Source organism: Toxorhynchites rutilus, chromosome 1 (genome assembly GCF_029784135.1).
Source record: "Toxorhynchites rutilus septentrionalis strain SRP chromosome 1, ASM2978413v1, whole genome shotgun sequence".
Classification (NCBI taxonomy): Eukaryota; Metazoa; Arthropoda; class Insecta; order Diptera; family Culicidae; genus Toxorhynchites; species Toxorhynchites rutilus.
In genome coordinates, this window is record NC_073744.1 from 201,414,948 (window position 1) to 201,426,167 (window position 11,220).

Genomic DNA, 11,220 nt, shown 5'->3' on the forward strand with positions numbered 1-11,220 from the left:
TAAACCTGTACAACTGCTTAGAATTGTCGTCATCTTCCTCTCGTAAAATCTCCGTAGTTTGTAAGCTTGGTAATTCGTTTTTTATCAAATTCAGGATCGATGCCACAATCTATTGGTAACGGAATGTTTGGCGCGTCATGTTACATGTTAACTTGTTCAACTTTAAGCACTAGATAGCAGCATTAAACATAAATCGGATATGATATCAAAACGACCACCATGTGATCAGTTTAACCGCACACTAAAAATATGCTGAATTTGACGACATATTTTCTTTTAATGGAAAATGTACTATTTTTATTTTTTATAGTAAAAGTCGTTTGATATCCAGAACAACACTTAGTTAGACCACGATAGATACAATACGGTACCGCAACTTATGAGAAAGGCCTTCCAGCTATCTTCAATTTTATATGTAAACAATCTGAAATATTTTGCAATATGTTTTTATTGCTTCTTGTGTGTGGAATTGTTTTGGTGGCAATAAGAGCATTGAAAAGTTGATAGGTAAGTTTTTTACGGTTAAAGTTAGGTTTGTAATAGACTCTATCTTATTATATGTTTCAGCTCAAGAGAATAAATCGACTCTCGATGTCGGTCGGTTATGGAGATATCTTTCCCGCATTTTACAGTAAGAGACGTTGGTTAATTGTTCGATTAATTCAAATAATCGAATATCTGAAATTTTAATCAAGTAATTTTGTATCAAATAATGAAAAATCAAAATATGAATACACCAAATAATAATTAAAGTAATCGCGATTAATTAAAAAAGGAACATTTTTTTCAAAAAATACAGTGCAAAATTTGTTTAACCGTCATGGTGTTTCGTCGAAATTCATCGAATATGCTAAACCATTTACGGTTGGAGCATAAAAATGATTCCCTGGTGGTGGAGAATACTGGGAAGAAGAATTCAGAGTCTGCAGGAGTAAAATGCGGACTTGAAGAAGGTGGTCTCAGCTCCCGTTCTAAAATAGTAATATTCAAACTCCGGGTGCCAAGGAAAATATACCATACTAGTGGTCAATGATTTTATAAATATACTTCTTGTGAACTAGTAGTTATAGGGACCAAGCAGAAATATACACACAAATCAGCTATTTCAACAACATTCGGAGAATAGGTATTTTTGAACAGAAAAAATTTCATGTTGGTTTAATAAAAATATTGTGCATCATTTTCATGGTGTGCTCTTTTTTCAATCGTTTCAATCGTTCAAAATTATATTTAATGTAACTTTTAAAATTATGACATCATTTATTATTATAAATGACTGTTCGTTTTGATTACAAGAAATAAATATTCGCTCGATTAATCGAAAACCGAAAGACAATTAAAAATTGAAATTTAAAAATGACCCCACGATTAATCGAATAAACGAGAAATTTAGACATCTCTATTTGCAGCCAAATCCCTTCCCACAATCCTCTGTATATTATACCGTTTCCCCTCGCGCACTTATTGACGACACGGTCACACCTTTATTCCACACATCTTGAGTTGGACTAGAATGTTCTTCGAAAAACGGGGATTGTAGCGGTATGTGGACGCAGTAAAAGGTATATTCCTTAGGCTAAAGCCAGCGCTACACGATGCTACGAACACCCTCGAATGCTGGACGCTCGATGATTCGACGCATCGTGTAGCCGACTTACGAGCTACGAACCCCCAATGTCGAGTGTCGAATATTCGCGTTGGAAGGTAATCCGTTCGTTATGGATTACCTTCCAACGCGAGTGGCACGAGTCGAAGGATTTTTGTCATTCGCTCGATTCGACACTCGATGACATTCGATACACTGCTACACAATTCGTCCGAGTATATTCTTGACAGATATGTTTGTTTACAAGTTGTAGGTGTAAGAGCTATGGAATTAATTCGTAAAATTCAAAATATGCGGTGCCGAAAGTGCTCTTGTTGATTGATTGGTTTGTTGTATAAAAAACACTATTCTTTGTGTTTCAATAAAATGTTTTTAATCAGTGGAAGGTTGGTGTGTTACTCTTCCGACGATTTTGTGTCCGCGCGGCATGAAACAGTTTTTTTCCGCTTCTAGGTAATGCTTGTGTTGGGTCAAAAAATAAACGAATGCTTAAGTCGTGATAAGCCAGGATGGCGCAAACCGATAGTGTCACGTCGATCCGGATTGAGAGTGTTGGCCATTGTATGCACAAACCGAAGCCCCAGTTCGACGCTTGCTTCTCCGAGTTTAGAGATTCGGCCGTGGGCGTGTTGATGTATCAAATCGCGACCAGCCTGGACAAAGTTATCAACATATCGCTAGGCAATGCAAATTCCTCCGAATGTCAAGTCTTTCGGATAGCGCTAGTCAAGGGAGTGTACGTTAAAATATTTTATCGTATATCACCTGTTTACACAAGCTTGCTTTTGTCAGACCTGTCTATAGATATCAATGAAAGCAGTATCGATTTTTCAAAATTTGCCTCTGCAATCCATATTTCACCAGGAAACCGACAATTTATTTAACAAATTTACTGATGAACGGCGTCATCGTTTTTCAAATATTCCAGACGCACTTTCCCTATATACTGCAATTTGTTATAGATTACAATTTGTATGGAATGAGCTTTCTCCGAGTTTCAGAACATGTGATTCACGAGCGAGCCATTTTTTTCCGATGAATACGGGAAATTCACCAGGAAGTGCCTCGCCAGCTGTTTTTACTACCTCAGGCGGATTGGTTAGAACTGTTGAGCTACAGCGTGTGTAGAAAAAACGAAAACATTCAAAGGCGAGATCATTAACTGCTGCATTTAAACGATTGATGGAATCTGCGCGTACTGTAAAAAAAGTAAGGCGATTGAAGAAACTTTATCTGAAAGTTGGGCAACAGGCAGAGATAAAAGACATCGTAGATGGCGTTAAAACTTCTCAGAAAACCGACCTAAGCAAACTATCTGGAAGTCCTAACGTTACAGCATCCAATCAAAAAACGATATAATCGCACACATTCTTTTTGTTATGAGAATAATATCATTCGTGTATATCTCACAGATTCCTCACAGCGTGCAAGTGGCATCTATGAAAGAGCGACTTCTTGCCGATAGTTACCCGCAGCTGAACAATACGGGAAACATTTCTGCTACTACACCCAACAAAAATTCCAACGGCTTTATGGTTAACTTCAAAAATCTCCAGAAGGGCAAAGCGACGTGCGAAGTGTAACTTGTGCAGCATCCAACTAGCGCTAGAGCTTTGAAATGTTATTAAAACCAAGTGTTTACTCGAATGTTGATTCAGAATGAACTGTGTATTTTGAGTAAGGAGTAACTTTTTGTTATAAAACAGCATCTAATATTTTAGAGTTAGTAAATAATGACAAAATACACTATACTTTTCTTTACTATATGTTTTTTGATTGTAACAATAGATATTTATAAAATTATATTGTATTTTATTTATCTGCATTTCATCTTTCAGTCCTCCAGTAGGTGCCTGACAAACCACAAGGACGATTTTGCTTATAGAATGGTGAGATATTTTATATAGATACCCAAGGATGATAAAAGTATCACCAACTGCTAAGAACCGTAAAGCAACCGCTAGATTGACTTTTATTGGAATACCAAGTCTCATATTGGTGTCTTGTCTTGTTATTTCCTGTCTAATTTAGTTCAGCAAATATTTAAAATCTCAACTGACATTCCGTAGAAGTTATAAAATTTTCCTGACCATCAACCATAAATCCATCAATATATCCGATCCGTCGTACCTAAAAGTTTATATATATCTAATTACGGTTTTGAACAAAATTTTTCTTTCATCTCACTTTTCTCTACTTTTATTTAAAGAATAACATCCACCAGCTCGTAGCACGTCTTTTGCGTTTATTTCTTTGAAGCATTTTTAATTCACATGCCGATATTGCTACGGCAGCAATTGGTAAATAAAAAACAATAAACATTCGATCCAAATACTCGCCGATTGTTTGGACCGATTGCATTGAATCGAACATTCACTTCACCGTGTAGCAGCACATTCGTCACAACATTTGTCGATTCATCGAGTCAAATGCTTGAGTCCAACATTCGAGTGAAACGTTGGACGATTCGTGTAACGCCCGCATAAGGTTACTTTGGATAGGAGTACGCACGAAAATTTGATTGTACGAATAGAAACAAACAATTTTGTTCGATAGAAGCTGACGAATACGAACGAAGCAAGGGGGAAGCAATGTAACCACACCAATACAACTCAATGTGGTTGTTTAGCTTCACTATTGCATACAATTCGTACGACCACTTTTCTGCATCCAGTGTCACCGCCGCCTTAGGCTAAGGTTACTTTGGATAGGAGTACGCACGAAAATTTGATTGTACGAATAGAAACAAACAATTTTGTACGATAGAAACAGACGAATTCGAACGAAGCAAGGGGGAAGCAATGTAACCACACCAATACAACTCAATGTGGTTGTTTACTTTCACTATTGCATACAATTCGTACGATCCCTTCTCTGCATCCAGTGTCACCGCCGCCTTAGGCTGAGGACATAGTAAACGCGGTGCGGTGCGATGTGATGCAATACGGATCGGTGAATTGGAGCTCATCGCGTGGTCTGACATACTGATCGCTTCAGATCGCGCGTTTTTTGATGTTTCATTCCACTCCATTCCACATATAAACAACCCAACCCAAGGATGCCAGATATGATAACACATCTTCATTCTGTAAACAGTTGAATTGTGAGATATTAAATTTGATAATATTTTTTTTTCTCAAAAAAGCTTCAAGTGAAAATCTAAATTGAAGGTACAGAAAATGAATCATTTTTTTCAGTAGCATTTGCTAACTTTTTCTCTCAACAACTCAATTTTTATTTTTTTTCGATTAGTTCAGTTGTGAAGATATTGATAGATAAATCGTCTGGCAACCATCACACACAGTTTCGCCGCCTTGAAATCGCCTTCGCATCGCGTTTACTATGTCAGGTCCAGGCGGTTTGCATTTGATTTCCGCATTCGTGAACGAAAGAGCTTTCCCGCAAATGAGCCCGCGCCCTATGACCTCGGCCTTAGGGTGTTCATTTTATCATCTCTTCCCTTATATCTAATACAGTAAGTTACCTCTAATTCGACATCTATCTAATTGGACAGACATGTAATGCGATACGAATAATTGGACATTTTTGTAAACACCGCGTTTGAGACCCATGACCACTGCCATCGCGAATGTTCAATTACGTGTTACAAACGCCTCTAATGCGACACTGAGTGGTGGTCCTCGGTTATTATGCTCATTTGTATAATTTGCTCATGCTCTTTTGTTTCGGTCATGTTTTTCAAATTATCCGATCACTGGTGTACACGACCCTAAAGATGGATTGTTGAATGATTTCTGTATCGATGAAACATAGTTTTCATGCTAAACATTTTTTTCCATGTTTACAACTAGTTTTTAGTCCTTTATAGCGTTATCCGCGATTTTCGTTATATGCGCTGAACTTGCCAGATATTCGATCTTTCAAAACAAGTTTCTATTTCTAAATTCTTTCGCAATTTTAAACTTCTCCAATTGAACTGTCAAAATATGGCCAAATAATGAAGAGCAGGAGAAATTGACAAATAATGAGGGGGGGTGAATGATAAAGCAAAGGTAATCATGGACTTTTAAAAACCATATCAGAAAAATTACTGAAAAAACACATTCCTTTTTTAATTTCTCTTTCAAATTTTGATAAAATAATTAATATAAGAGCAATATTAATATTTGAATAAACTTATGTAATTATGAACATGTTTATATAAGCCTTCCCATCTTAACATCTTCATTAAAAACCTTGCGTCAAGACAGCTAGAAATCGATACACCCTCAAATTAAGTATGCCTGGAAAAATTTTATCCTTCATGTAAACAAGGTTTGAAAATCTGGACACTTTTTAGTCAGTGAATTTATGGAGTTCCACTGCTGTGATTTAACCCTTTATAAGGCAGTGGAAATTAGGCAATGAATCGACTCCAACTTTAGAGAACATAATCCTTACGTGAGAAATAACACATATTAGGCTGTCAAAAAAGTCCTGTGGTATTTTTTTTTGAATTTTCATTTGTTCATAAAATTAGTTACAATCATCTGTTTTAAGTCAAATATGCGCCGTTTTGTTCGATGACTTGTTCCCAACGAGATCCCAACTTCATAATACCCCTGTTATAGAAGCTCGCTTCCTTATTGGCAAAAAAACTCGGATAGCCAATTTTCACAGGCCTCTTTTGTGGCTAACTTCTGACTACCTAGCTCGTTCGCCATGGACAAAAACAGGTGGTAGTCACTTGGTGCAAGGTCCGGACTATACGGCGGATGCAAAAGAACCTCCCATCCGAGCTCCCGGAGCTTCTGGCGCGTCACCAAAGAAGGGTGTGGCCTGGCGTTGTCCTGATGGAAGACAATGCGGCCTCTGTTTATCAAAGATGGCCTCTTCTTCATGAGTGCTACCTTCAAGGGGTCCAGTTGTTGGCAGTACAGGTCCGAATTGAGCGTTTGGCCATAGTGAAGCAGCTCATAATAGATTATTCCTTGACAATCCCACCAAACACACAGCAGAATCTTCCTGGCCGTTAATGAGGGCTTGGCCACCGTCTGAGCCGCTTTAGCGGGCTTCGACCACGACCGTTTGCGCTTCACGTAGTCGTAAGTGACCCACTTTTCATCGCCAGTCACCATCCGCTTCAGAAACGGGTCGATTTTGTTGCGATTCAGCAGCGATTCACATGCGTCGATACGGTCAAAGATGTTTTTTGCGTCAACGTGTGTGGCACCCATACATTGAGCTTCTTTGTGAATCCAAGCTTCTTCAAATGATTAATAACGGTTTAATGACTTATCCCCAGCTCTTGGCCGATGCTACGGCTGCTACTATGCCGGTCTTTCTCGGCTAATTCAGCGATTTTGTCGCAATTTTCGACGACAGGCCTTCCGCAGCGTGGCGCATCTTCGACGACCTCTACACCAGAACGAAAACGTTGAAACCATCGTTGTGCGGTGGAAATGGAAACTGTATCGGGTCCATAAACTGCACAAATTTTATTGGCAGCTTGAGATGCATTTTTGCCTTTGTCATAGTAGTACTGTAAAATATGTCGGATTTTCTCTTTATTTTGCTCCATATTTGCGACACTATAACTCACGAACGACTTAACCAAACAAAACACTGTCAAGGACTATATTATAGCGCAAAAATACCTTTCCAACAAGCTATAGTATGACTCGATACAATGAATACAACTAGAACTACGCGCTTACAACGACACCTCGCGGAAATACCGCAGGACTTTTTTGACAGCCTAATATTTATCATTGATAAAAAAATATCTATTGAGACAATTGAAAAAAAAGGTGGCAATATAGTTGCCACTACTCGTTGACCCCAAAATCACTGTCTGGCGCTGCCTCGTAAATTCACTTCATTGCGCCTTTTGCTATGTAAAAATCGAAACAACATTTCTAGTGCAGCGGAAAAAGAATTATATATGGACTTACAAAAAAAAATTAAATTTGAATTTTTCTTCAAATACACCATTTTATTTTAAAGAAACTGCATGATCTTACACAATAGATCCTCAATAGTACGTTTACAATGAAAAACTCATCAACTTGTTGCGTTTTCAACGAATTCAACCAATTGTCCTGCCGGTGCTTTAAAATCGTGGATTTGTTACACAAAAATGACTCCCAAATTAATATCGTATATTTTTAGCAGCCCAAAAAATGCAGTATTTCCAGATACCTTCAAAAGTTTATGGTTATGTAGAACATTGAAATAATATTGCAAATGCAACGAGAGAAATATTCTTGCAGCTTTGCATATGTGATATGAAGCATCATAAAGATTTAAACGTTGTGCAATCCCCTCACCCGAGATTCGTGTAGACTGTGTAGAGTTGTCCAATATGTTTGACGCCGCTGACAGCAGGCACAGCCCTACGCAACCGGAAACTCCCCTTAAACGTCAACGATATTCACTGCTGTCGTTTGCTTCACTCTTTCCGGCATTGAGTCTCTGCTAGTGAGCACACATTTCTGTGGGCACTAGTAAAACAAATACCGCGTAAGTTTCTCGAAAAGTAGTGTTCCAGGTGCACTAGCTTGTGAAAATGATTATTTCAATCGTGGCGAAAGCGAAAATGTACAAATTATCGTGTTTTGAGCGAGGATATTTCAGTTTTTTGTGCGCTTAACTTGTCAACACTGGAAGAGAAACAGTGGCAGCATTCATAAACATGGTGAAACAGTGCTGCATTTCGCCACCATTGAAACAACATTTTGTTTTAGTTCGATCGTGATTAACACGGTTTTCACCGTTCTTTTCGTTACAGTTCAAAATGGGAAGACGTCCCGCAAGATGGTGAGTATATTTTGAGTGTTTTCTGGAATTCGACCTTGATCGCGAGTGTGCCTTTCTAAACTCTAAATACACGCAAGTCTTCAAATGAATCACTGTGAGATTTGCAACTTTTGAAAGGCAGAATAATTACACAAACAATAGGGTGAGAAAGATGTCACATTCCATTGAATCGCTTCTCAATGTTGTTTGTTACAAATGTGACATATATTGGTCGGATTTCTTTGTATCTCGCTTATGGAAAGCTTAATTAAATATCTGTTCCGTTTTCAGTTATCGCTACTGTAAAAACAAACCGTACCCAAAGTCCCGGTTCTGTCGTGGTGTCCCAGATCCGAAGATCCGTATTTTCGATCTCGGTCGTAAGAAGGCTTCGGTGGAGGATTTCCCTCTCTGCGTCCATCTGGTGTCGGATGAGTACGAACAGCTGAGCTCGGAAGCCCTGGAGGCGGGTCGCATTTGCTGCAACAAGTACCTCGTCAAGTTCTGCGGCAAGGATCAGTTCCACATCCGCATGCGGCTGCATCCATTCCACGTTATCCGCATCAACAAGATGTTGTCGTGTGCCGGAGCCGATAGGTGAGTTTTCGGAATCCTGTTCCAAGCAGTATATTGCATTGCTTCTTCCCTCTCCCTGATGATAACGCTTTTTCAGAGCATTGGGTTATGAACAAACCGTGATTACCCTTTACACGTTGACACATACTGATTATTTCGAAAGATGCAATCAGGATAGTTCTTACTAGTCTTATCTTAAACTAATGGCTGGTATTATCCCGTTTCACAGACTCCAAACTGGAATGCGTGGTGCTTTCGGTAAGCCCCAGGGAACCGTTGCCCGTGTGCGTATCGGACAACCAATCATGTCGGTCCGCTCTAGCGACCGTTTCAAGGCTCAGGTTATTGAGGCCTTGCGTCGTGCCAAGTTCAAGTTCCCAGGTCGTCAGAAGGTATGTTTTTTGTTACCCTATTCATTTTCCCCCATCAAAATGATGATAAAGCTTTTCAGAGCACAGGGCTCTGATTTTGCGTTCGCGATAAATATGATTAATTTACCCATAATCACGTTGACTTTTAACTGAAAATCATTAAATCATTCGCTGAAACAGCTTATTTCTTGGATAATAACTAATCCACGGTTGGTTTCTTTAACCCGTTTTCCGTAGATTTTCGTCTCGAAGAAATGGGGCTTCACCAAGTACGATCGGGATGAATACCATGTGCACAATGATGCTGGCCGTCTGGTTCCGGATGGTTGCGGTGTTAAGTTCTACAATGATCACGGACCATTGACGAAATGGGAACAGCATGAGCTTAACCGTCTGAAGGCTTAAGTGAGGACTGTTGGAGGGGAAATTTTGATTATTGAAATAAAGAAAACAAATGGGAAAATCTAAATCATGGTTTTATTTTATTTGCTAGGTACCGTTTATTTGAAAATTTGTAGGTGGTCTGTTACAGTTGGAATAATATATTCATAATATATTTTTGATCTAATGTTAGTGCATTTACTTGTTAAAGTCATAAACACGAAATAATGGATGCCAAAGCATTCCGAAGCCAATTTAATTTACGGAGGCTTGAATCATTACTATCACACCGAGTAAAATCTGGAATTATAGAAATCGAGGAAAACAGCTCGATTCGTTACTCTGCTCGAATGTCAGTGCTGGTGCTGAAATATTTTGAAACGAGTTTGAAATGTTTCACAAAGCACTATCCCAGTCTACTTTGTTGTACCGGATTGGTTCCAAAATATGGTATCGACAACGGTACTGATGTTCGACAATCAAATACGGGCCAACACTGTGCCAATCTGGCACCGCGTCGACCGAACGAAAAACTGCTCGACCCTTATTATGGCTATATTCGTATTCAATAAATATGAAACAAAAAAGACGGGTGGATAATGTCGGGGACATAACCGGAGTGACGTAGGACTATACAAAGGGGACAGCTTTTGCTAAATATATTGTTTTATTTTCTTCTCCTACGTGAATACCTACCTATCTACCTGAAAAATGGATTAGTTTACTGTTTACTCTTTTTGAACATGTTGGGGGTTCTGAAAAGAACCTTTTGTGTTGTGTTTTTGCTTTTTTTTACAAACTTTCTCAATTTTTTCTCGCTCTCTCATAGTTGATTCTTGATTTTTTTCTGAAGGCTTTGTACTTATTAAATGTTCAACGCCGGGCATCTTTTGGCGTATGCACATATCGTACAATCAAAATGATGGCTGTGATAGGGAATGCATAGGTGGTCATCAGCTCATTCACTATCATATATTTCACTATTGAGCACATTACCGTACCTTAAACTGTGGTTTCGGAGACGAATGAATTGTAAGATTTGTATCTCCGCAAACAAAGTAAATAGAAATGAAAAAGAACTGAGGTTTTGGAGACGAACTCTACGATCTGTCGAGAATTAAACGAGCTATAAGCGTTCTGAAAAACCAACAGTAAATTAACACAGGATTAAAGTCCTTTAAAATAAGAACAGAGCAGCAGGAAATACATAGCTCATCATGTTGCTCCTTAGTTATGTTTCTATACAATGCTGATGTAACGTCAGTCAATTTTCAACATCAGTTATCAACCAAAGAAAGCAGTTCTTGCTACCGAGAAAATTCGTTAATGCCATCCTGCATACAATGTGTTGTAATTTGAAGCCACTTTTAATTCGGAAACCATGCATGGGTTTGTGAAAACTGAATGATCAATTTAAAAGACCCCAAACCAATAAATTCAAGAACAAGCATAAACAAAATAAATCAGTTTATATTATATGTCATATTATGTCACTTTAGAATGCATTGGTATTGTGAAAAACTTTTAATAACTCTTCTTTGAAAGGTT

General features: G+C 38.5%; 1 protein-coding gene across 1 annotated transcript; it reads left to right on the forward strand.

Annotated features, from left to right (window-relative positions):
* The first annotated feature begins 7,934 nt into the window (after positions 1–7,934).
* Positions 7,935–9,760, forward strand: LOC129771564 (60S ribosomal protein L10). The gene is made up of 5 exons (XM_055775329.1): positions 7,935–8,068; positions 8,337–8,365; positions 8,636–8,941; positions 9,150–9,312; positions 9,529–9,760. The coding sequence occupies exons 2-5, from the start codon at positions 8,343–8,345 to the stop codon at positions 9,694–9,696; spliced, it is 660 nt and encodes a 219-aa protein (XP_055631304.1). The 5' UTR covers positions 7,935–8,068; positions 8,337–8,342; the 3' UTR covers positions 9,697–9,760.
* The last annotated feature ends 1,460 nt before the right edge of the window (positions 9,761–11,220 follow it).